We start from the raw sequence: 27,655 nt of genomic DNA on the forward strand, positions 1-27,655 counted from the left end.
AGGCAACATTGTTTTATCTTTTACATAAAAATATAACAATGCCAAGAGCTCAATCAGCTTTTGGCAGCAACATTTCATTTCATAACAGCTGTTTGTGTCATTGGTCGATGTGTAATAGTTGCTGTGTATACCCAAACCTTTATATTTGTGTACTGTTTGGAATTCTATAGGTTCATAGTTCTATATTTCTATACAGAGGTTTGTGCTTAAATTAACATGTATGTTGACGAAACATTGCATTGAATGCAGACTGTGGATCCTCATGCCTTTCGGCTTGGCACACTAAATAAAGCAAATGGAACCTTTGGAACGCAATATACTGTATAGGCTAATCTGTGTGTGCTTTATAATGCAGAGCCCTGCACACTACTACATTGCTAATCTGAAACGCGCAGTTGCAGAAAGGAGAGCGGTTGCCAAGGCAGCCACCAACCTCCCCTCCCCCCTTTCCCTCCATTCCTCTTTCCCATTTATTATCAGTAGAGGTCGCATGGCATATGGTGAAGAACAGTCAAACCACTTCTCTGTCCTCGAACCATTGCCTGGAATCAATGCATGAATATGCTCCTCCGTCACAAAGCCTATGGAGTATGAGAACAACGGGAAAAAACAAACACATTCAGAGGGCTCATCTTGTGCTTTTTTAAATAAACCAAGGGGGAACATTTTATTTAATTTGTTCTGGAGTATGCCTAAATTAATAGTATAACTAATCTGCATATGTGCTGTTATTTTTGTTCTACCGTTAAGTGATAATTGTTTTGGTTCTCCAAAGCGGACGCGCTCTAGTAAGCGAAAAAAAAGGACTGTTCATCACTAGGACGCGAGTTGGTGCAGAAGTTCGACCGCAAACGGATGTGAGGGAAGAGTGCACAGAGTGCACAGAAAACTCAACCCCTTTTTATTTCTTTACTTCTTTCTTATTTTGTTTGGCTAAGCAATAGAGTGAGTCAAAGACTCAAGGATTTCATGCCGTCAGTCTCGCAGAACCTGATATGGACGTGAGATTTTATCCTGCGCACCCGTCAAGTGTGGGTTCTGATCCAAGTTGTCTAAGCTCGTTGGACTTTTACCACGCGAACAAGGTAATAACAAAGTGCAGTCCTCCTAGTCCGTTACTGCCTAGAGATTGAAGTCTACACATTTTCTCACCTGCCTCTGCTTCTTGTTCAGCAGCCTGCAACATTTGTGCAATAGACATGCATGGCATGGGGTGTTTAACTGAAACTGGACGTGTTTCCACCAACGCGTGTTTCCATTCAATGTGATTCCATTCCTTATTACAACAATTACACGTTTTGAGATGGGATTCTCTGACAACCCACACATCCACATAGCCTGAACCGTTTTTTAAAAATTGTTCTTCTTCTACTTCTACTTTCTTCTCTATCTCTTTTTCAGTCAACATATTGGGCATATAATATTATAGTATAGTATTAGAATTCTAGGCTATAACATAACTATTTTGCTTACGTTTAGGCTATAATGTAACACACTTTGCATACCTGCTACAATTCGGATACCTGCGACAATATACTGCTACAATGTAACGTTAGCCTACTTGATTGCTGTTAGTCTACATTGACCAGTCTACACGGCGTTTGATAAACCATGTTGCTGGAATCTTAATACATTGCTCTTGTGCATATCCATGCACTTTGCATTTACCCTACATTTTTTACTTTTCTTGTTCTAACCTTCTTAGAGGTCTAACCATCTTTTTTAATCAGCTGGTAGAGTAGGCTATTGCTCTCGTTCTGAGTGGCTATCCCGTTAGTTGAATGAGCATGTTGGATTAAAATAGGCTATTAGTCAATATTGCCCATATCTTTGATGATTCTGAATCACAAACATGATGTCCCACTGTGAAATGAATACTAGAATGGTTTTAGAGCCACATCTTTAGAAGCATATTTTTACATTCCACTGCTTCAGTTCTCGAACTGTGCTGCTTCACAATCACAGACAAGTGTGCCAGTGGCAGCCTATGTTCCATGAATATGCATATTATGGCAACTTGTGGTCATTCATGATCAAAAATAATAAAAAGCATGTGTCAAATGTACAATTAGACAGTTGTAATACTTTTGCTTTTGGTTTTGACTATACTGCTCACATTACAGGCCTATTATAGCTTCCATTTTCAGAAAATCATGATCGGTTGACGTCTGGTCCTGTGGGTGATAATGCTGGGAAAAGGTCTGATCTGTCAGCTTTTCATCACATCCACAGTGACAACGTAGTGGTAGCCTAAAGCCTACTATGGCTGATGGAAACAACAAATATTTGTGCATCTAAAATAAATACTGTCTTCATCAGTTTGCCTAATATGTTACCCTGAGATGGGCCATTGTTGCCTGCAATACTCTTGCAAACAAGAGAAAGAGGAAGTGAACGCAATCAGTCCGATATCTGGATTGAGTCATCATATCCATTAAATCCAGATTAGGTGGTTGAAACTTTGCATAAACATTTGGGAATTGCACTAGGGCAATTCCACGGTAAAGGAATTAAGCTGAGGGTGATTTAAAAGTTTAACAAACCTTACAACTCTATGCACAAGGACTACTTTTAAAAATGTACACAGAACATTTGACAAAAATGTTTACTTGAAGAAGAGTGCAGATGAAAATCTTGGTAACAGATTGGTGGTTTGTGCTGTTGGTGCCGTCATTATGTTACCAAACTTTGCATTTGCACTGTTCTTCAAGTAAATGTGTTTTTGTATAGTTGTATGGTTTGTTAAACTTGGAAATCAAAGGATTTTGTTTGGCATACATTTTAAAGTCAAAAGTCTCAGCATAATTCCGTTACTGTGGAATTTCACACTTCTAAGAATTCAATCCAGTCACATTGAGAGGCAGTTCACAGATGAAAACCTGTGGAATTACTTAATCTCTACATGTGTTGTTCAATTAAAATGGTCTTCCCTGTAACGCACAGCGCTGAGATTGCCTGCAATGACAAGTTCAGTCCGATGATGCTGTTACACACCGCCCCAGACCATGACTGACCCTCCGCATCCAAATCGATCCCGCTCCAGAGTACGGGCCTCGGCGTAATGCTCATTCCTTCGACGATAAACGTGAATCTGACCATCAACCCTGGTGAGACAAAACCTCAACTCGTCAGTGATGAGCACTTTTTGCCCCTCCTGTCTGGTCCAGCAATGGTGGGTTTGTGCCCATAGGCGACGTTGTTGCCGGTGATGTCTGGTGAGGACCTGCCTTATAACAGACCTACAAGCCCTCAGCCCAGCCTCTCTCAGCCTATTGCGAACAGTCTGAGCACTGATGGAGGGATTGTGCGTTCCTGGTGTAACTCGGGCAGTTGTTGTTGCCATCCTGTACCTGTCCCGCAGGTGTGATGTCCGGATGTACCGATCCTGAGCAGGTGTTGTTACACATGCTCTGCCACTGCGAGGACGATAAGCTGTCCATCCTGTCTCCCTGTAGCGCTGTCTTAGGTGTCTCACAGTACAGACATTGCAATTTATTGCCCTGGCCACATCTGCAGTCCTCATGCCTCCTTGCAGCATGCCTAAGGCACGTTCACGCAGATGAGCAGGGACCCTGGGCATCTTTCTTTTGGTGATTTTCAGAGTAAGTAGAAAGGCCTCTTTAGTGTCCTAAGTTTTCATAACTGTGACCTTAATTGCCTTCCGTCTGTAAACTGTTAGTGTCTTAACAACCGTTCCACAGGTGCATGTTCATTCATTGTTCATGGTTCATTGAACAAGCATGGGAAAGTGTTTAAACCCTTTACAATGAAGATCTGTGAAATTATTTGGATTTTTACTAATTATCTTTGAAAGACAGGGTCCTGAAAAAGGGACGTTTCTTTTTTTGCTGAGTTTATAAGAATGTACTGATAAAGTTATGCCTGAATGTAGACTAACAAGACTGCTAGACTAACAAGACTGCTTCAGTGGTGTGAAGCTGAGTATCTCAGAAAGAAAGCACACATGGCTAGGCTATATTGGAATGCTCCCAAATGTGTCTTTAGTCCCTTGAATCTCAGGTAATTATTTTAAATATTAAAACTTTTTCAAATAACAAAGTGAGATCCACAATCCTTCCCCAGGTAACACTAACTACCTTCACTGGTGTTGCAAATGAGACGGAGGCCATTGGGACAATCTGATCTCATGTTAACATGGGTCAGTTTATTATCCTCAAAGCATTGTGAAAATGGTTGTCCCATTTAAAGGTGCAATACGCAGAAATCGCTCCGTCATTGCCTGGTTGTAAAAATTCTAATAGTTCACCTAGTTTCAGTTTATGTAACCAAACAAGCAATGTGTAGACTAGAGAATCATTGTACTATCTTTTCAATAAACAAAAATCTTGTATTTTCAACAGTTTGAAGCTGGTGTGCAAAACCCGAAAGTAAAAGACGCAAAAACGAAACTTAAGAACGGGAAGCATTGAAATAGAGCACTATGGAAAATATCTACCTGCTTCTTAGACTTGCTTTCAATGAGAATTATGAATTTGGTTGGGTCACCCAAAAAGTTACATATTGCAGATTTTAAGAGTTGCATCAGCCTCTCTAATGTAGGCCTCGAATGTATATCTAATCCCTCAGTGGCGATAGTGTTATGCGGACTCTGCTGCTGAGTTCCTCAGAAATTTTGCTACAAACCCTTTCAGAGATGGAAAGGAGGCAAATGAGTCTCATGCATGCTCATATTTCCATTAAACGGTAATATATGCCATTAGTAGACGTTTTATCCAAAGCTACTTCCAGTAGTGCATGTATGCGTTTTTATATGGGTGTCCCCAGCGGGAATTTAACCCACTGTCGTGGGTTAAACGTTGTAAGCGCCATGCTTTACTAAGCCACACAGGTTCACTGGTGCCGTCTTACTTTTTGTTGCACACTTCCTGTGAGTGTGTGACATTTTTTGAATTAGACATTGTGATCCCTGGTCAAACCTTAGAATGGTGAAGTGATTTGAATGAAAAAGAGGTCCCGGCAAGATAGTTTGCTGTCTGAAGAGTGCGCCTGTAATGTTCATCCTCAAGCCGAATCATATCTCTGAAAGATGGGGGGGGGGGGTATAGTCAAAAAGGTAAACCCACAAAGGGTTACAAACCTTGTTATGGTAACTAATTAGTATGCTTACAAGACATCCATAGGAACAAGAATGGCATGGTTCTATTTCAGCATACAATTGTTAGTTTTAGTGTGAATGCTCTTTTGAAAGGTATTTAAAGGTAATTAATTACCCTAAAGGGTAAATCAATAACCTTACTATTCAGTTCAATTGACCATGGCACTCTCCATTATTGGTTGAAATGTCTTGATAAGAGAAAATGTGAAGTATTTTTTTCAGATTTTGTTTGAATATAGCCCCGTAGTATTGTATGTCACTTCCTCCATAATGTCTCTTACATCCTATAGGTAGCCATTTGACTTGGTGGAGCTAAACTTTCCACATTTGAGGGCAAATGGATGTCTGTGAAATAATCACAAAAGGGGCTGTTGGAGGATGAAAAGGGGAATTTCAAATGAGTTGAGATACTGTACAAGTGTAGAGAAGCTCAAGCTCCTCAATCGACTCACACGTGCCCATGAATAACTCGGACATGTCTGTGATAATACGCTCCCTTACTCTGTGGTGCTCCCACAGCCTAGAAATAACATCAAACTTTGTAATTACTGCAATCTTTGTGCTGCTTTGGAAATACGAAACAGTATCACATTTTAATATGGAATTGAGCTGTATTTTTCAATTGTCCTCTACTGCCACTTCTAGACGTTTTTCTACAGATGTCATTATGTATGGCTGTCTATTCTGTCATCCAGCACGTTCAGTTTGCTCTGGGAAATAAGGTATGCTTGTATACCTAAATCAAACCTGTGCAGTTGTCTTTCAGTTCTACAGTATGTCAAATGCTTCAAGTGGAGCTGTTTCTGGCTTCCAAAGTCCCATAGTGAGCTCTTTATTTTAAAACTGGATGGCTTATATGATATATATTTTTCTTTAGCAAAGATGACATATTCCATAATATGCTGTATACATGAAACCTAAACTTGTTGATCAGAAGCATTTGCAATATTGTCAATTCCATTAGATGTTAGACCTTGAAGGAGATCCTTGAAATAATACAAGCTATGGTACAGTTTTATATCCTAGGGCAACAGAGTATTATAGCTATTAGCTAATGACAAGCTCTGTGTTATGTGGTGGAGGGAGAGTGAGCAGAATGGGTTGAAGTAATCAGTGCCACACAGCACATGGACAGTGGATGCATCCCAAATGGCACCCTATGCCCTAAAGAGTGTGCTACTTTTGACCAAGGCCCATATGGCTCTGGTCAAATGGATTGCACTTTGTAGGGAATAGGGTGCCATTTGGGATGCAGCCAGTGTGTGCTCACTCCGACTTCAGCCATTTACTGGTTTTGCTGACTACGGCATCACAATCACAATTGATTTTCTAGCCTGTGAAGGGGAAGGCCATACATACATACCACAGTGTGGACACAGAGAGCACAGTAGGAACAACATGCAGTAAATCACACACTTTCCTCTGAAGAGATTTTAATAGGAATTCCTACCATTTGAAATCATCAATGGGCCAGATATTTTGCACACTGTCTTTAGTCCCCCATGCCATTATGAACCTGTTACTGTTAATAGAGGGCAATTCAACACAGAGTTGGTTTTCAAATGTAAAATGTATGTCAAACAAAAAAACAATGATTGCAAAGTTAAACAAACCATACAACTCAATGCACAATGACTACTTTTAAGAATATCCACAGAAAATGTAACAAAAACACATTTACTTGAAGAACAGTGCAGATGCAAAGTTTGTTCACAGAATGACAGCACACACAGCAAAAAACACCATTCAAACCAACTATCTCACAATCATCTGTCTGCAGATAGCTAGAACCTTACCTTATAGACCCAAGCTCTCTTATTTTTCTCATTTCTCTCCCTCATGAGGAGGGAGGATAATGAAAGTTCAAAGAAGTGGTAACAAGTAAAGGTAGACCTACCAATTAGTTATGGTGTTTTTACTGATCTCAAGTTTGTTTTATTAAGTGATTAGAACTCATAATTATGTTACCAAATCGCTAACGGAATTACTGAAAAATCTGTAACGGCAATTGAATTGGCTACAATGGGAAATCATAGTAGTCACAAACCACAGTTGGGTCACCTGCTACTGTACTCCCTTCCACTGGGATGCTGTTATGTTCAGCTCATAACTGTATCATCAGGTGTTAAAAGCAAGACTGTGAAAACAGTCTGGAAATCCCCTCACTCTCCCTTTCTCTCTCTCTGCCGGTCTCTCTCACTCTCTCACTCCTCTCTTTCTCCAGTTAATGTCACCTCTCTTGGCTATTACTGACAGCTTCTATGACACCTACCACCTATTGACAGTAATAAGCATCCTCAACCACTGAGAACTGACCGACACCGGAAGATTGGACAGTAAAGTAGAGCACAGTAGAGAACAGTAAAGGAAAAAGGGAAAGGGGGATACCTAGTCAGTTGTACAACTGAATGCATTCAACTGAAATGCGTCTTCTGCCATAATCGACATCCACATCACCGGCATTACATTACAGTACAGAACAGTACAGTAAAGAAAAGTAGAGTACTGCACAGTAGAGTTCAGTACAGTACAGTAGAGCACACTAAAGTAGAGTACAGTATAAATGACTGAAATGTACTTTATTGTACTGTACTCTACTGAACATATTTACTTTACTGTACTGTACTGTACTGTACTGTACTGTACTGTACTGTACTGTACTGTACTGTACTGTACTGTACTGTACTGTACTGTACTGTACTGAACTGTACTGTGCTCTACTGCGCTGTACTGTGATGCCCAACTTGTAACGTAGACATCTATGATTGTTTCAGATCTGGTCAGGTCCAGACCAACCAAAAATAGTCTTGTTTGGGGCGCAGCTCATTACAACACCAGCCAGCGTGTAGAACAAGTATCCAAATATGAAAAAGGAAATAGCATATTTCTACCTTTATGTACCTATTCAGGATACATCACCTTAATGATATTCATATCCATCATTTTCAATTTCTGTATAGTACAGATCAGGGACCCATGATTTAATTCCTTCACCGTAATTCCGTTACCAGAAGCAAATCCACTTCACCTACTGTAGTTCAATAACTAAATAAAAATGTTCAAGCTCAGGTGTCATGTCATAGCTGACACCCCATTCTTTCAGCACCTTTGAATCTTAATTCTGAGCAGATTTTTAAGAATTTTTGGAAAACGTGTTCACATAAAAAACAACCTTTATTTAACTAGGCAAGTCAGTTAAGAAAAAAATCGTATTTACAAGGATGGCCTACACTGGCCTAACCCGGACAACGCTGGGCCAATTGTGCGCCGCCCTATGGGACTCCCAATGACAGCCAGTTGTGGTACAGCCTGGATTCAAACCAGGGTGTATGTAATAACACCTCTAGCACTGAGATGCAGTGCCTTAGACCGCTGCGCCACTCAGGAGCTTGGGAATATAGGTCAGACCAATACAATACAGTGGAGGAGAGTGGGGTAAGTCATGTCAAGGGTTAGTTGAGCCAAGTGGTGTAGTGGAGGGTATATGGAGGTATACGCTGTATACCCACTTATTTTTCAGTAGGCATTGTGTATACTCACTACTTAATCCCCACGATGCGTATTGAAGTAGTGTAGTGGAGGTATACAACGTATCAATTAAGAAAGCTGATGGAACAGATCAAAATGTTTAGCTTAAAATGTTGATAAACTATTATTTTCTTCACATTTTATGTGCAGCAATGTGCACACGGCGGTAGGCCTATGCGTGAATGTTCCAAAATGCAATTAGCAAGAAAACATCTTCTCAAAAGCACCCCTCACTTGTGAGCTGATTCATAGACACAGATTTAAAAATAAAAGTTAGAAATTTAGAAAGAGAGGAGATCTTAAGATGCAAAAACTATCACGAGTTGCTAATATTACCTTTGGCTGCTGGACAATGAAAGAAAGTTAGAAGAAAAACAATAGACCAGGATAACGCATAATGAGGAAGTCTTTATAAAATAATTGCCTCTATGTTTCTAAGGTGGGATTTTGTCTATAGGGTACTTTGAAGCAAGGTAAGACATGCCTCATAATATATGAAGTAAAACATCCAGCTTTCAAACAAATAAGGAATAGGAAAAACATTGTGATGCTAATGATAGGCCTAACAGTCTTCTGTTAAATGTAGCCTATGTCTATCTGGGAGAATGATATCATAATTATTTGCATAAATCCAGTGGCCATTTTATTTGCTAACACCCTGTTACACACACAAAAGAAACAGTGCTACAGTTGAAGTCGGAAGTTTACCTGTACCGTAGCTAAATACATTTAAACTCAGTTTTTCACAGTTCCTGACATTTAATACTAGTAAAAATGCCCTGTCTTAAGTCAGTTAGGATCACCACTTTATGATGTACTTCAGTTTTTATTTCGTTCATCACCTTCCCAGTGGGTCAGAAGTTTACATACACTCAATTCGTATTTGGTAGCATTGCCTTTAAATTGTTTAACTTGGGTCAAACATTTCGGGTAGCCTTCCACAAGCTTCCCACAAAAGTTGGGTGAATTTTGTCCCATTCCTCTTGACATAGCTGGTGTAACTGAGTCAGGTTTGTAGGCCTCCTTGCTCGCACATGCTTTTTTAGTTCCGCCCACAAATGTCCTGTAGGATTGAGGTCAGGGCTTCGTGATGGCGACTCCAATAGCTTGACTTTGTTGTCCTTAAGCCATTTTGCCACAACTTTGGAAGTATGCTTGGGGTCATTGTCCATTTGGAAGACCCATTTGCGACCAAGCTTTAACTTCCTGACTGATGTCTTGAGATGTTGCTTCAATATATCCACATACATTTTCCTCCCTTATGATGCCATCTGTTTCGTGAAGTGCACCAGTCCCTCCTGCAGCAAAGCACCCCCACAACATGATACTGCCACCCCCACAACATGAAGCTGCCACCCCCGTGCTTCACGGTTGCGATGGTGTTCTTCGGCTTGCAAGCATCCCTCTTTCTCCTCCAAACATAATGATGGTCATTATGGCAAAACAGTTCTATTTTTGTTTCATCAGACCAGAGGACATTTCTCCAAAAAGTACTGTCTTTGTCCCCATGTGCAGTTGCAAACCGTAGTCTGCCTTTTTAATGGCGGTTTTGGAGCAGTGGCTTCTTCCTTGCTGAGCGGCCTTTCAGGTTATGTCGGTATAGGACTCGTTTTACTGTGGATATAGATACATTTGTACCTGTTTCCTCCAGCATCTTCACAAGGTCCTTTGATGTTGTTCTGGGATTGATTTGCACTTTTTGCACCAAAGTACGTTCATCTCTAGGAGACAGAATGTGTCTCCTTCCTGAGCGGAATGACGTCTGCGTGGTCCTATGGTGTTTATACTTGCGTACTATTGTTTGTACAGATGAACGTGGTACCTTCAGGCGTTTGGAAATTACTCCCAAGGATGAACCAGACTTGTGGAGGTCTACACATTTTTTTATGAGGTCTTGGCTGATTTATTTTGATTTTCGCACGAGGTTAAGCAAAGAGGCACTGAGTTTGAAGGTAGGACTTGAAATACATCCACAGGTACACCTCTAATTGACTCAAATGAGCCTATCAGAAGCTTCTAAAGGCATGACACCATTTTCTGGAATTTTCCAAGCTGTTTAAAGGCACAGTCAACCTAGTGTATGTGAACTTCTATCCCACTGGAGTTGTGATGCAGTGAATTATAAATGAAATAATCTGTCTGTAAACAATTGTTGAAAAAATTACTTGTGTCATGCACAAAGTAGATGTCCTAACCGACTTGCCAGAACTATAGTTTGTTAACAAGAAATTTGTGGAGTGTTTGAAAAATGAGTTTTAATGACTCCAACCTAAATGTATGCAAACTTCCGACTTCAACTGTAGATGCCTGCAAACTTGAATTAAAGGGTAACTACACAAAACTTCTTTGATTTTTCCCAGACCTTAAAAGTGGTCTTCTGATATGGTTTACGCATTATTTCGAATTTAGAACATCCAATTTTGTTGTTTTTCTATTTAAAAAGTTTGACTTTCAAGCAACCTGAAGAAGACTCAGTTGGCAGCTTAATTCATATTTCAAGAATAGGCCTACTATTAGCCTACTTGCACAGTACAGCTTAGGTTGGCCTGACTGTGAAAGACAAAAGATTCATAATTTTAGGTAATTCAGAGTGTATGTTACTGTTTGTCATGTTATTTTTCACGCAGTGCCTTTGTTTGGGAAATGTTTTCAAATTAGAGTATACCCACTTCTCCAGGCACCACTACACACTGGTTGAGCTACCCTTTGTTTCTAGTTAACCATAAATAAAATGTATCATGTGGCCAAATATTTAGGAAGAGGTCATCATTTCAGAGGTCATCTGTGAAACAAGAAACCACATGGAAGATGTGGTTAGCAAGTTAGGTCCAAAAAACAGATTTTCACCCAGTCAAATGAAGGTGTCTTATTGGTTTCATGATATTTGCATCCAAACCGATGTAGATCGTTTTAAGACTGTTTGATACACTGAACAAAATTATAAACGCAACATGCAACATTTTAAATTTTTACTGAGTTACAGTTCATATAAGGAAATCAGTTAATTGAAATAAATTCATTTGGCCCTAATTTATGGATTTCACATGACTGAGCAGGGGCACAGCCATGGGTGAGCCTGGGAGGGCATAGGGAGCCAGGCCCAGCAAATCAGAATGAGTTTTTCCCCCACAAAGGGCTATCTTAAAGACAGAAATACTTCTCCCGTAGGTGAGAAGCTGGATGTGGAGGTTACACGTGGTCTGCGGTTGTGAGGCCAGTTGGTCAAATTCTCTAAAATTACGTTGGAGGCAGCTTATGGTAGAGAAATTAACATTCAGTTCTCTGGCAATAGCTCCGGTGGACATTCCTGCAGTCAACATGCCAACATGCACGCTCCCTCAAAACTTGAGACACCTGTGGCATTGTGTTATGTGACAAAACTGCACATTTTAGAGTGGCCTTTTATTGTCCCCTGCACAAGTTGCACCTGTGTAATGATCATGCTGTTGAAACAGCTTCTTGATATGCCACACCTGGCAGGTGGATGGATTTTCTTGGCAAAGGAGAAATGCTTGATGTGACATCCATTTAAATGTAAGACTGACAGATAAAAAAAAATGTGGGGTTGTGAGAGAGAGAGGGGAGACTTGGATAGAGGGAGAGAAAAAGGGATGCCTGTGCACTAATTAGAGAGAGAGAGAGAGAGAGAGAGAGAGAGAGAGTAGTAGTCTGTTCCTCTGAGAGGCTGTTGGCATAATTAGGACCAGTCGGCTTGTTCCAGTAAGACTGAGTTAGTCAGAACAAGCCTCCCATGGGGCAACTCCACTGCACTCTAATTTTACCTGCAGAAAAGAAGGAACGCTGTGCCAACACCTGCTGTGGAGTAGGCCCCTGGGTGTTCTATTAAGTGTTGATTATGTTTGTTAATGGTTGCGAGTGGCAAGAAGTCAAAAGCTTGGGTTGTTAAAATGGATGCGCTAATAACGATGTACATCCATCACATTGGTTCAACTTCTTGCTGCAGGAGGACAGACGCATGGTCAATGTGATGAACCAATGTGATCCTGTTGTTCTATGTGATTTTCCTGATCACATTATAAGTAGGTATTATGGATGCAAGGGCTTCATTTACTCATGTAGCCTCATTCGGATCTTTTTGGGTGTTTTGACCAATCCCATCAAATCTTTTCATATCAGATCTCTTTCAGAGCTAATCTGGTTGGTCAAAATACCAACACTGCCTGTGTAAATGCAGCCAAGGTGTTTTGTAGTCTCATGAAGCCAACCTTCCAAATTGTGTCTCATAGACTTGACATTTGGAATAGTGAGCTATTTCGTGAGGGAAGCCTGGGCTTCTGAGGCTAGGTGTTGTGTAGATCAGTGATTCTGCACAGTCCGATTGCAATGTAGTCAATTTCAAAGTCAAAGAAGCATATGTACCAGTGTATGAACTTTGAGCGAGGTTTGCCCCTTTAGACCTTCCTTTTCTCATATTTGAGGTGATCAACCAACGGGGCAGATAATACGAGGGTGGAAATGAATGAATGGGGAGGACTGCAAGCTGGGCTTTGGCTGTATGTATGTATGGAAGAGTCTGTGAGCTGGACAAACATCCACACTTTTGTATCAGCCTCCTGAGGTACAGTATGTAATGTGCAAATAGTATCAGTGATGGCAAGCTCGTCATTTGGCTTAAAAGACCCCCCCCCCCCCACTTGTTTTTTCATAATATCCTTTCCGAACATTATCAGGTGGGTATCAATGCCGTGTTTGCACTATGACCTGTAGCAATGGTATCAACAAAAAAAGGGCTGATTAATTAATGATCTAGGTCCAAATGCAAACCAACAAACAGCTAGAGATTGGAAGAGGAGCCAGTTTAGTAATTTATCTAAGTGTAAAAAAATAAAATATGTTGTTGGCATAATTAGGACCAGTCGGCTTGTTCCAGTAAGAGTGGAATGTTTTAGTAGTACGGCATCCCTGGAGCAAATTAGGTCTAAGTGCCTTGGCCAAGGGCACATCGACAGACTTTTTACCTTGTCAGCTTGGGTATTCAAACCATGCCTACTAATAAATGGTGTGCACGATACTGTACATGCAATGAATCCCAATGCCTTATAATCCCAGCTAGCACATTTGGTTCCTTGGAAGTTGTTGGAATGTACGTTTTTGGTTTCCCATTGATCTGGGAACAAAGCCGTAAGTGTCCTGACCGGAACTTTCAGCCTGTTCTGTGAATGTTTATTTTTAGGTTACACGGAGGTTTTACCCGGGTTCCTTGTAAGTTTTCCTAGGGGGTATTATTAACTCTCTGAGAAAGGAAATGTTTTTTGAATAACTTCCTTAAAACTTATTTCAATAAGTCTTTTAATAACAGTGCTAGCTTATTTTGGGTTCACTTTTTTGAACTCCAAGAACAGATAGGGAACATGGAAATTCATTTCCTTAGGCATTACTCATGATAACACATTACAATATTTATTGTGACACAGCATCAGTGAGATTTGAATATAAAATCATCTGTTCTCTATCCATGGAATTAGTCCACTCACTGCAACACCAGGATGGAGCTAGCATACAATGTTTTTTTAAGCATACGAAGCTGTTCATTTTAGTCTATTCCAACAGAACCCATTTCAGCACTCATTAAGATCAGATGTGGCCAATTAGTGGGCGAGGCAACACACCTGAACACACTTAACAAAATAGAGGATAGAGGAGAGTTTTGTTGCTGCTGAAACGTTGTTTGTTAACGTTCTTGGAACAATTTAAGAACATGAAAACTGTAGGAAACGTTATGCTGAAATACTGAAATTCCCACAGAAGAACTTTGTTTCTTAACATTCTCTGAACTATTTGAGAACATTATCAATGTCAAACCATTTGGAGAACTTTCCTAGAACATTACCAAAATGTAAATCAAATGTAACCATGTTTGAACTTTTAGGAAGCATCCGGTAAAGTAATGACATAAAGTTCCATAATTGTGCTGAGAATGTTGCAAAGCCAAGAAACTTTCCTGCACCATTCCCAGAAAGTTGTGGGAAGGTTTCAAAATAACCATAGGGCAACCACACTCTCACCAAGCTCTAAGAAACATATGGTTCTCAGAACATTATGTGCTAGCTGGGATGTGTGTTATATTTAGTATCAGTCTCTTTCGGAAATCCATTGAGTTTATCGATCCTGTTGGTTGGTAGGTAGGAGATGGACCTGATAGACTGTTGTGCCGCCCTCTTATATGGACGGGTCTGCGCCTCTTGCCTTGTTCCTGGTCTGTCAGGAATGCCTGATTATTGTGCGTACTATATTTAGCTAGCAGATATAATTGCATGTGCGAGGTGATGATAGATCACGTCCAATGGAGTCACTAGAGATGGGCGCAGGCAGCGCGACAGCGAGATCAAATCTGTGTCTCATTCTTCCTCATTGAGACTTAATGATGAGATTCATTCACAATGGACAGAGAGAAACATTACAGTGTATGGCAGAGCTGAGCTGAAGCCATCTTTTTCTCACTGCATTGCTATAATGAAGTGGTGTGGCAGGAGAGAGAGAGACAGAGAGCGACAGAGAGAGAGATGGAGACGGAGAGAGAGAGAGCGAGAGAGAGAAAGAGAGAGAGAGAGAGAGAGAGAGAGAGAGAGAGAGAATGGAGGAAAGAGAGAGAGGCCCTCTTTGTCTTTGTTTTGTCCGGCTATTTAGTTTCAGGTTGGCCAAAAGCCATCCTGTTGAGTGGTAAGAAAAACAAACAGAGGAAATAAAGTATGATTTTGGAAATGCTATTAGAGGCAACCGTGCTGTGCTTAGTTGACTCTGTTTTATCTGAACAACAGCAGGACAACTTAGTAAGGTTGTTAACACTGCAAACACAGGAAAGAGAACATCAAGCATATTTTTTTATAGAACAGTAGACAGTAGTGAATAAACACTGTCTGGAGCTGCACTTACTGGCATAACCCACGTGATCAGGGCCCATGTGTGTGTGTGTGTGTGTGGTGGTGGTGGGGGGGTGTCATAATATGTTGAGGATAACACTTTTAAAGGGGTTTAGGGTCCAACTCTCTCAATTGAATTTACTGAACTGTATGGTGGGTACCCAGTAATCATATGGCAAACATGTGTCTTACTTTCTTGATTCCTTTCCTTCATAAACAGTGTAACCATGATGCCTGAAGTCAATATGATCTTTGGTGGGATTTGCTAGATTGCTCAGGTCTGAAAATACACAGAAGACTGGCTCTGTAAAGTCTAGCGCACTATAGAAGAAAATAGGCTGCTGATGAATTGGACCTCTTCACTCTTACTGTAGATGACCATTTTCTAAAAGCTCCACATAGGGAGGTTATAAAAACATAATAACTGTCATACTTTGGCTCGTTGAGTATCAATGATTTAATGAAGAGCCACGATAATCGGAAGGCCCATGAAATCAGAATGTTTGATTTTGGCATTTTATCTGAAATAACAAGTCAATAATGGTAATATTGTCAGAAAATAGGAAGACACTTTGTTTACTGATTGGCCTTCTCTCTCCAATGCTGTAGTTAGGCGCTCACTGAAAATAAAGCACCAGGGACCGTATGCATAAAGTGTCTCAGAGTAGGATTGGTGATCTAGGATCTCTCTATGTAATATTATTCATTGAGATCTAAAAGACAAAACTGATCCTAGATCAGCAATCTTTCTCTGAGATGCTTTGTAGATACTGGCCCAGGTCTCCCCTACGAATAAAAATTAAATCACTATGATCTAAAAGGGAAAACTGATCCTAGATCAGCTCTCCTATACCAAGACACTGTTTGAATATGGGCCCAAGTAGCTCTTGTCGTAAACAGGAGCAAATGTTTGTGGTCCCACAGGTCATGTGATATCAAGTGAAACTGAATGAAGACAACAGAGCCAACAGAGAGATCGTCGTCATGTTTTATTAAATGAGATAACGCGGGCTAATCTCTGGCTCAGGTTACACAGTGCTTTGTGGGTAATTAGAGATCATGTTATACGCCTAGCTTGCTGAAAAATGACACCCCTCTCCTCCCTAATCTCGTTCCCCCTTCTCTCTCATCCACCTCCCTCCGCTTTTCATTGAACGGCATGCTTCCCATAAACTGGCACCATCTGAGACCAAAAACAAACAAACAACCTACCTGTAGGCGCTTCAAACGTAGCGGCTGTACAGTGTACGATATGAGTCAATTGCAAGAAGATATTTGCAAATTTGCCTACGTGCACAAAATTCAACTAGAGGAAGTTGCAGTAGAACACTTGCGGTTTGTTTTGTGTAACTTGTTAGATGAATGACTGCGTTCTGGCAAATGCCCAGCGTTCACTCTTACCCAAACAATGGCACTTGATACAGTGTGCCCTTGGTTTTCACATAGGACATCAGACCACTGTTGTTTTCTTACCAAAATGCTGACTTGTCATTTATAGTACAAAGCACACTAGGGAAATTCTCAAAACGCTCACCTAAAATAATTACCAACACACAGAATTCCTAATGCATTATATATTCACGAGTACATGGGCCTAGCTATCTCTTTTTTCTCCTTGTCAAATCTGTAGAAAGTTATTAGAAACCTGTCATGTTAAGGACCACAGGGGGCTATTCTATTAGAGCAGGTGTTACAATAGAGTTGATATGATTCCCAGGTTGCCCAATTAGAACTGTACATTTCAGACAATTTATGGTGCTAATACACACACACACACACACACACACACACACACACAATAGTGCTGCAAGGCACTCCATTTCCTCTCCCCTGCTCTGACAACATAGGAATATATAATGGGATGTGATGGAGTCATGTGACCACTCATGGCTACTAGGCTATGTGCCTCTATTGCTTGCTTGAAGATAAGATTAGTCAAGTATTACATAAACTAGGCAAAATAATAATACCTAATGTTATCTAACATTGTAGGAACCTTCAAGGTTTTCTGGGCTTGCTAGCTAACCTTGTTTTGTTTCCATTCCCAAACTGTGAATGGACACTTGACGATGCAGCGTCGCCAAGTATTCTCAGCGTGACCCGGTGTGGTTCCATTGATGATGCAGCATTCTCAGTGTGACCCAGTGCAGTGCCACTGACTGTGTGATTTCCACATGAGACTGTAATTAAGTCATCTCAGATCCTCGAGCACACGAGTCGTGCACTGAGCTGGGACCAATCTGGTGCTAATTGTCTTGAGTTTTAATTTATAATGGAATAAGGACCAGAGGGAACAGAGCTTAATGATGTGCAGTCTGCGTTTGTGGGTCTTCATTTCACTCTCTGTGTTCTTATCTGTTTAACTGCTCCAGAGCTTAAGATCGAGTGACTCCATATCAGTACTTTAAGGCGTTTACTTTCATTACTACTTCATCATCCGTCTTAATTCCACACAAAAAAACAGATGATTTTATAAGACTTCTGGATTCTTTTAAATAGGTGAATTTGTTGTGTTCAAAAACTTGTATTCCATTATCAGTGATAGACTGATAGTAACTGTGTTCCTTTCAATATAATGCTTTTTAGTTGTTCCAAAGCTAATTTCTTTGTTGTCTTAGTTGTTGTGCTTTTCATCTGTGTTGAATCATTTAATTTGCTACAGTAGTAACGAGGGTACAGGGCGAGGAAGGTGGCCTGCCCCACCTTGGTAATTGAATGGCAGGGGAAACACTTTTAAAAGTCAAAAGTGCAATGTTGAATGATCTGGGCCATAACCGAAGCCTACTTTATTTCTTTAAGCAGACACTCCAGTGTGTAATAATTTAAAAAGCCAAATGTTGTATTTTCTCTCCATTTGATATGAATATAACTTCAGTTTTCATAAGGTAATAATGAAATAGGTAGAACAAACAATAGCAAGCTATAAAATCTAACGAGTAGTTTGAACAAACCTTACAGTTGAGAAACGTTTAGTCTTTTATAAAATAAATGATCCATGCATCCCTCTTCCTTGCCATTGCGAACTTAATTGCCAAATGCCAAATAATGCAAATTAAAATAGCCTATCAATAGCATTAAGAGAAGTTAAAGTTATGAAGAGTATTTCACACATTTTTTAAAAAGTGTTTAATGTCCTAAAGTTTCAGCTTACAAATGGGAACAATTATAAAAGTCAGAGTCTAGTAGGTGATTCTCTATCACACAGTAACGTAGCCAGAAATGTGTTGGTGTGTGGACCTGCCGAAACTTGGGTGGAACGAAATTGAAGCACTCAAATCATTATTCAACCAATCAATCACATATATTTATAAAGCCCTTCTTACATCAGCTGATGTCACAAAGTGCTGCCTAAAACCCCAAACAGCAAGCAATGCAGGTGTAGAAGCACGGTGGCTAGGAAAAACTCCCTAGAAAGGCCAGAACTTAGGAAGAAACCTAGAGAGGAACCAGTTTATGAAGGGTGGCCAGTCCTCTTCTGGCTGTGCCGGGTAGAGATTATAACAGAACATGGTCAAGATGTTCAAATGTGCATATGTGCATAAATAATAATAATCACAGTGGTTGTCGAGGGTGCAACAGGTCAGCACCTCAGGAGTAAATGTCAGTTGGTTTTTCATAGCCGGTGAAAACAGCAGGTCTGGGACAAGGTAGCACGTCCGATGAACAGGTCAGGGTTCCATAGCCGCAGGCAGAACAGTTGAAACTGGGGCAGCACCACGGCCAGGTGGACTGGGGACAGCAAGGAGTCATCAGGCCAGGTAGTCCTGAGGCATGGTCCTAGGGCTCAGGTCCTCTGAGAGAGAGAAAGAAAGAAAGAAAGAAAGAAAGAAAGAAAGAAAAAGAGAGAAAGAGAGAGAGAATTAGAGAGAGCATACTTACATTCACACAGGACACCTGATAAGACAGGAGAAATACTCCAGATATAACAGACTGACCATTGCCCCCCGACACATAAACTACTGCAGCATAAATACTGGAGGCTGAGACAGGAGGGGTCGGAAGACACTGACCACACAAGGGTGGGGATCCGACGATACCCCCGGACAGAGCCAAACAGGCAGGATATAACCCCCACCCACTTTGCCAAAGCACAGCCCCCACACCACTAGAGGGATATCTTCAACCACCAACTTACCACAAAGATCTCAGCCACGGCACAACCCAAGGGGGGGTGCCAACCCAGACAGGAAGATCACGTCAGTGACTCAACCCACTCAAGTGACGCACCCTTCCTAGGGACGGCATGGAAGATTGTATTTATTTATTTAAATAGGCAAGTCAGTTAATAACAAGTTCTAGGAATAGTGGGTTAACTGCCTGTTCAGGGGCAGAACGACAGATTTGTACCTTGTCAGCTCGGGGGTTTGAACTTGCAACCTTCCGGTAACTAGTCCAACACTCTAACCACTAGGCTACCCTGCCGCCCCAAGATCACCAGTAAGCCAGTGACTCAGCCCCTGTAATAGGGTTAAAGGTAGAGAATACCAGTGGAGAGAGGGGAACCGACCAGGCAGAGACAGCATGGGCGGTTCGTTGCGCCAGTGCCTTTCCGTTCACCTTCACACTCCTGGGCCAGACTACACTCAATCATAGGACCTACTGAAGAGATGAGTCTTCAATAAAGACTTAAAAGTTGAGACCGAGTCTGCGTCCCTCACATGGATAAGCAGATCATTCCATAAAAATTGAGCTCTGTAGGAGAAAGGCCTGCCTCCAGCTGTTTGCTTAGAAATTCTAGGGACAGTAAGGAGGCCTGCGTCTTGTGACCATAGTGTACGTGTAGGTATGTACGGCAGGACCAAATCGGAAAGATAGGTAGGAGAAAGCCCATGTAATGTGTAGGTTAGCAGTAAAACCTTGAAATCAGTCCTTGCCTTAACAGGAAGCCAGTGTAGAGAGGCTAGCACTGGAGTAATATGATCAAATGTTTGTGTTCTAGTCAAGATTCGAGCAGCCATGTTTAGCTCTAACTGAAGTTTATTTAGTGCTTTATCCGGGTAGCTGGAAAGTAGAGAATTGCAGTAGTCTAACCTAGAAGTGGCAAAAGCTTGGATACATTTTTCTGCATCGTTTTTGGACAGAAAGTTTCAGATTTTTGCAATGTTACGTAGATGGAAAAAAGCTGTTTTATTTGAGACGACTGTACAACCATCAAGATTAATTGTCAGATTCAACAGAAGATCTCTTTGTTACTTGGGACCTAGAACAAGCATCTCTGTTTTGTCCGAGTTTAAAAGCTGAACATTGCCGCCATCCACTTCCTTATGTTTGAAACACAGGCTTCCAGGGAGGGCAATTTGGGGCTTCATTTCATCGAAATGTACAGCTGTGTGTCATCCGCATAGCAGTAAAAGTTAGCATTATGTTTCTGAATGACATCACCAAGAGGTAAAATATATAGTGAAAACAAAAGTGGTCCTAAAACGGAGCCTTGAGGAACTCCAAAATGTAAGGTTGATTGTCAGAGGACAAACCATCCACAGAGACAAATTGATATCCTTCCGACAGATAAGATCTAAACCAGGCCAGAACTTGTCCGTGTAGACCAATTTGGATTTCCAATCTCTCCAAAAGAAAGTGGTGATCGATGGTATCAAAAGCAGCACTAAGGTCTAGGAGCACGAGGACAGATGCAGAGCCTCGGCCTGACGCCATTAAAAGGTAATTTACCACCTTCACTAGTGCAGTCTCAGTTCTATGATGGGGTCTAATACCAGACTGAAGCGTTTCGTATATATTTTTTGTCTTCAGGAAGGCAGTGGGTTGCTGCGCAACAGCTTTTTGTAAAATATTTGAGAGGAATGGGAGATTCGAATATAGGCCGATTCGTTTTTTATATTTTCATATATTTTCTGGGTCAAGGTTTGGCTTTTCAAGAGAGGCTTTATTACTGCCATTATTACATGACCATTAAAAGCATATAGGCCACCTTACTACTGCGCTATGTACCAAACAATAATTTATTTACAATGTCAATTCATGGCTCCTCTGTAGGCTGTGAGTCTACACAATACACAATACAGTAAGGCTAGAACTAGATCATAATGCCATGCATGACATTGCACAGTTCATAATAGGGTCAGCAGCCTCTCAGTTTTACTGGATCCTGTCCATGATATCAGTGGAACTAATTGCAGTGTACACATACAATATAGTCATAAACTTAAAATATTAAATTAAGAATAGTCTGATGTGTGACAATATTATCAATATTCATTGTCAAATTTTGAATGAAGATACTGATGAACAGTGTGTGTTTGAGGCAGGGAACAGAGCCATGGTTTTTTCTATTTTTTTCTAAATCGTCATATAAAGTTCCATGCAGTCCAGAGCTTTTGAATTGTATAGACCAGGGACAGGCAATTTAAAGGATTGACTCAGCCTATACTGTGTGTTATATTTCTTCATGATGCCAAACACACCGATAGTTTTGCCCCACCAAATGAATTCGTCCACAAGGACTAGTGAATGTACTGTCATTTACTGTGTGCTCTTGAGTCAAGTTTTTGCAACTGACTCAAGGCCCTTCCTCTTATTGTTTCAATATGTCAGAGGCATTGTTTGAATGAGGTCATCCATTACCGATTTGGCCTGAGGCCAGGTTGACTTCAGCTGATTTAATTGAATCTACAACATGACTCAAACTCAAACAAGCAGAGATTGCTCCGCCATGATATCCTCATTATTCCACATTAAGGACTCATTTCAGATTGGATTGTGACTCGGCTCCTTGACGAACAAGGGGAAGAGACCAAATCAAATAAGTGGGGTGGACTCATTTTAGAGAAATACTCTGGAAATAGAGAAATAGACATGGACATGATAGAAAAAGGGGGCTTGTGCTTTCCTGGGGGTTTATACAAGTCAGAAGTGGATCATGCATTTCTGTCAAATAATTTCAAGTCAATATCTTTGGTGTGACCATTTATACTGTAGTATTGTGAATATAACCAACATTGTTTGTGAAAGCATTGGCAGTGCAGGGAAGCTGAAACATGTGAATCAATCCTAAGATATGATGTGTGATGTCTGATGTCATCTGAAAACAGAAGCAAACAAAGGAAAGGCATTCAGACACCTCTACTAACGATACATCACACAAAGGTTGCATTGATATCGCATAGCGTCATCTACTTTCTGACATTCCATATAAAGCCTATACAACAGTCCACTCTGCAAAGCAATACATCAGTGATCGTCTGCCTCAACACATTTCTCAATTAACCGTACATTCTTTGAAAGGCATTGACTGCTTGGCAAGAAACTTGCAGGGAAACATGTGGTTGGTTCCGAACTGCCAGTGGCTCACACAAAAGGAAAGGAAATGTTGAGACTGTGAGGGCTGCAGAGAGGAGATAGGGCAATGTTTGCTCAGGGCTAGGTATCGGGCACAAAAACAAACATGGATGCCCTTAATGAGCCTGTTTGCCTGCCAAAGGTAAAGACAGCTGCTCTCTCTCTCTCTCTCTCTCATTTATATATATATATATAACTGAACAGCCTCACTGTTTCAAAGAGAAGTGGAACATCCCCATAGGGACGGCAGGTAGCCTAGTGTTTAGAGTGCTGGGTCAGCAACCAAAAGGTTGCTGGATCAAATCCCTGAGCTGACAAGGTAAAAATCTGTTGTTCTGGACAAGGCAGTTAAATAATGGTTAAAAAACTAAAATAGTAAAGTTCACCCTCTCTCTACATCCAGGTGAACTTATAACTTATAACAGAGATGGATAGTGTGATATGTAAGTGGTTAGGCTATCGACAGGCCACAAAAAGAGGTCTTTGTAAGTACAGGCTTTAAATTGTTTACATGAGTGACTGTGTACTAGCTAAGTGACTGTAGTGTAATATACAGGAGTTGAAAGAAGAGTGAAAACATGCTCATATGTTTCGGAGTTGAGAGATTGTCAATGCAATAGATATGTATGTGTAGAGATTATAGCGGTCATGCAGAGTTTGCTGTCATATTTGTCTTGCGATCAATGGGAGGTGGTTTTTATGTGTCTGAAAATTCTGGTTAATTCCCTTTCAAAATCCTCAAGTGACTTCTTCTTGACTGGCAACAATCACAGTCAGAAAATGTTAGGAATTTATTCTGAAATGATCATTGAAATAAAATAATCAGGAACTAGATTCCTATCAAATTTTTTATTTAGATTCCAATGATGAAATAAATACATTTTTTGCTGTTTTCACTAATGGCAAATTGACTGCATCTTGTTGTTATATTTTCCCCTTTTTTTTATGAATAAATGTGTCATCATATCCCCTATTTGCACAAAATACTAGTTGCCTGCTTGCAAACCAATACTTCAACCACCAGAAATTGTGCACAGTCTAAAGTTTGAGGGAAGTTAAGCACATTCTCACTTTATGTAACATTTTTATAAATGCCAACTTTTATGTGGAAACTGGCGTATGCACGTTTTAGGGTTTATTTTGTACGTACACCATGTTTATAAGCTAGCCATGCTCCACATTGCACTTTTATAACCAGAAGGTAGCCTTGTGGTTAGAGCATTGGACTAGTAACCGTAACTGAACGATCGAATCCCCGAGCTGAGAAGGTCAAATCTGTAATCTGTCATTCTGCCCCTGAAAAAGGCAGTTAACCCACTGTTCCTCAGCCTTCATTGAAAATAAGATTTTTTTCTTAACTGACTTGCCTAGTTAAATAAAGGTACAATTTAGGCACATTAGAATTTAACATTTAACACTTCATGTGAAATGTTCATGTTAAAAATTAACACTTCATTTCCTCCCATGTTCATGGTTAGTTTTGATTACCCTCTTGTTGGGAAATATCAACCCATTTCATATAGACACTTACATGTGGTTCCGAGCAAAAAAAGAAGCTTTCTAGTTGAATATTAACTCAAATTTGAAGAAATACACCCATAGCACATATTTTACACTACCTCTGTTTATGCCATTGGCTTTGTACAGTGTGAGTGTAGTGTGAGTGTACATTAGCCTATATTAGTCAAGCCTGGTCATGTTAGGATGGCTTTATGCAAAATTTGTTTTGCTAAATGTTCTCCTCATGATGCTGAATTTACAACAGTATTCTGCTGTGTTGATTGAACTGGAAAGTCTACACAGTATGTCTGGTGTACTGTAATCTGTAGACACTTCCAGTTCCCCCATTTTCATGTCTGATAAGAATCTAAAAGTCTGAGATGGAACTGTTGAATGGCTCCAAGGAGGAGTCTGAACACATTAGACATATTAGAACTTCCATGGCCACTCAGCATTCTAGAGGCGTTGGTCAAATCAAATCAAAGTTTATTTGTCACGTGCCCCGAATACAACAGGTGTAAACCTTACAGTGAAATGCTTACTTACAGGCTCTAACCAATGGTTTCCCAAAAAATGTATGTGTGTGTTTGTAGGTAAGCAAAGAAATAAAACAACAGTAGAAAGACATTTGAAAAAAGAGTAGCAAGGCTATATACAGACACCTGTTAGTCAGGCTTATTGAGGTAGTATGTACATGTAGGTATCATTAAAATGACTGTGCATATATGATGAACAGAGTGTAGCAGAAGCGTAAAAAGAGGGGTTGGCAGGTGGTGGGACACAGTGCAGATAGCCCGGTTAGCCAATGTGCGGGAGCACTGGTTGGTCGGGCCAATTTAGGTAGTATGTACATGAATAGTTAAAGTGACAAAACATATAAGATAAACAGAGAGTAGTAGCAGCAGCGTAAAAGAGGGGTTGGGGGGGCACACAATGCAAATAGTCCGGGTAACCATTGGTTACCTGTTCAGGAGTCTTATGGCTTGGGGGTAAAAACTGTTGAGAAGCCTTTTTGTCCTAGACTTGGCACTCCGGTACCACTTGCCATGCGATAGTAGAGAGAATAGTCCTCTGACACCGCCTGGTGTAAAGGTCCTGGATGGCCGGTAGCTTTGCCCCAGTGATGTACTGTGCCGTATGCACTACCCTCTGAAGTGCCTTGCGGTCGAAGGCCGAGCAATTGCCGTACCAGGCAGGAATGCAACCGGACTGGATGCTCTCGATGTTGCAGCTGTAGAACCTTTTGAGGATCTCAGGACCCATGCCAAATCTATTTAGTTTCCTGAGGATGAATAGGCTTTGTCGTGCCGTCTTCACGACTGTCTTGGTGTGTTTGGACCAATCTAGTTTGTTGTTGATGTGGACACCAAGGAATTTGAAGGTCTCAACCTGCTCCACTACAGCCCGTCGATGAGAATGGGGATGTGCTCGGTGCTCCTTTTCCTGTAGCCCACAATCATCTCCTTAGTCTTGGTTACATTGAGGGATAGGTTGTTATTCTGGCACACCTGGGGAGCTCCAGTGTTGAGGATCAGCGTGGCAGATGTGTTGCTACCTACCCTCACCACCTGGGGGCGGCCTGTCAGGAAGTCCAGGATCCAGTTGCAGAGGGAGGTGTTTAGTCCCAGGATCCTTAGCTTGGTGATGAGCTTTGAGGGTACTATGGTGTTGAACGCTGAGCTGTAGTCAATGAACAACATTCTCACATACTGTAGGTGTTCCTTTTGTCCAGGTGGGAAAGGGCAGTGTGGAGTGCAATAGAGATTGCGTCATCTGCTTATCTGTTTGGGTGGTATGCAAATTGGAGTGGGTCTAGGGTTTCTGGGATAATGGTGTTGATGTGAGCCATTACCAGCCTTTCAAAGCACTTCATTGTTACGGACGTGAGTGCTACTGGTCTGTAGTCATTTATGCAGGTTGCCTTTGTGTTCTTGGGCACAGGGACTATGGTGGTCTACTTGAAGCATGTTAGTATTACAGACTCAATCAGGGACATGTTGAAAATGTCAGTGAAGACACCTGCCAGTTGGTCAGCACATGCCCAGAGCACACGTCCTGGTAATCCGTCTGGCACCGCAGCCTTGTGTATGTTGACCTGTTTAAAGGTCTTACTCACGTCGGCTACGGAGAGCGTGATCACACAGTCGTCCGGAACAGCTGATGCTCTCATGCATGCCTCAGGTAGGCTCATGTCACTGGGAAGCTCGCGGCTGTGCTTCCCTTTGTAGTCTGTAATAGTTTGCAAGCCCTGCCACATCTGACGAGCGTCGGAGCCGGTGTACTATGATTCAATCTTGGCCCTGTATTGACCCTTTGCCTGTTTGATGGTCCGTCGGAGGGCATAGCGGGATTTCTCGTAAGCTTCCGGGTTAGAGTCCCACACCTTGAAAGCGGCTGCTCTACCCTTTAGCGCAGTGCGAATGTTGCCTGTAATTCATGGCTTCTGGTTGGGGTATGTACCTACAGTCACTGTGGTGGGGACGTCCTCAATGCACTTATTGATAAAGCCAGTGACTGATGTGGTGTAATCCTCAATGTCATCGGAAGAATCCCGGAACATGTTCCAGTCTGTAATAGCAAAGCAGTCTTGTAGTTTAGCATCTGCTTCATCTGACCATTTTTTTATAGACCGAGTCACTGGTGCTTCCTGCTTTAAATGTTGCTTGTAAGCAGGAATCGGTAGGATAGAGTTGTTGTCGGATTTACCAAATGGAGGGCGAGGGAGAGCTTTGTACACATCTCTGTGTGTGTGGAGTACATGTGATCTAGATTTTTTTTTCCTCTGGTTGCACATTTAACATGTTGATAGAGATTTGGTAGAACTGATTTAAGTTTCCCTGCATTAAAGTCTCCGGCCACTATGAGTGTCGCCTCTGGGTGAGTGGTTTCCTGTTTGCTTATGTCCTTATACAGCTGACTGAGTGCGGTCTTAGTGTCTATTATGTCTATTATGTCTGTTATGTCTATTTCACGTATCACTTGTGATCGGTTGTTATTAAAAAACTAGGTTTTTCATGTTTTGGTGCTTTTGCATTGTTTATCTCACAATGTATATTTCATGTAGTTTATTAAGGGACGATGGTGGAACAGGAGTGCTATGGAGATCTAGGTGGTATTCATTAGGCAGCAAATTACTAAAACAGGATGGACTATCTGGACTTTAATGCATTTCCTGTTGCTTTCTTGGATTAAATTAACACAAACTGAGTCACTCTCACACCCTGTTTCCCTTTTGAAACAACGTGAAGTCAAAGGTGCTGAAGGTGAAAAGTGCAATGCACCAAGATGGTTATTTAATAGCCTCGGCTGGTTGTTGATTGGGGAATAAACCATA

General features: G+C 41.1%; 1 protein-coding gene across 2 annotated transcripts in view; it reads left to right on the top strand.

The window, feature by feature from the left end:
* The first annotated feature begins 483 nt into the window (after positions 1-483).
* LOC109869408 (TOX high mobility group box family member 2-like) overlaps positions 484-27,655 on the top strand; it is a 135,641-nt gene continuing 108,469 nt past the window's right edge. Inside the window, exon 1 of one of the 2 annotated variants that reach the window (XM_020459531.2) lies at positions 484-1,085. In XM_020459531.2, the coding sequence (XP_020315120.1) occupies positions 996-1,085 (90 nt within the window). In that variant the 5' untranslated portion in view covers positions 484-995. The remainder of the gene's footprint in view (positions 1,086-27,655) is intronic. The other variant, XM_031803478.1, reaches the window with a different exon arrangement.

This window comes from Oncorhynchus kisutch, linkage group LG24 (assembly GCF_002021735.2).
Source record: "Oncorhynchus kisutch isolate 150728-3 linkage group LG24, Okis_V2, whole genome shotgun sequence".
NCBI lineage: Eukaryota > Metazoa > Chordata > Actinopteri > Salmoniformes > Salmonidae > Oncorhynchus > Oncorhynchus kisutch.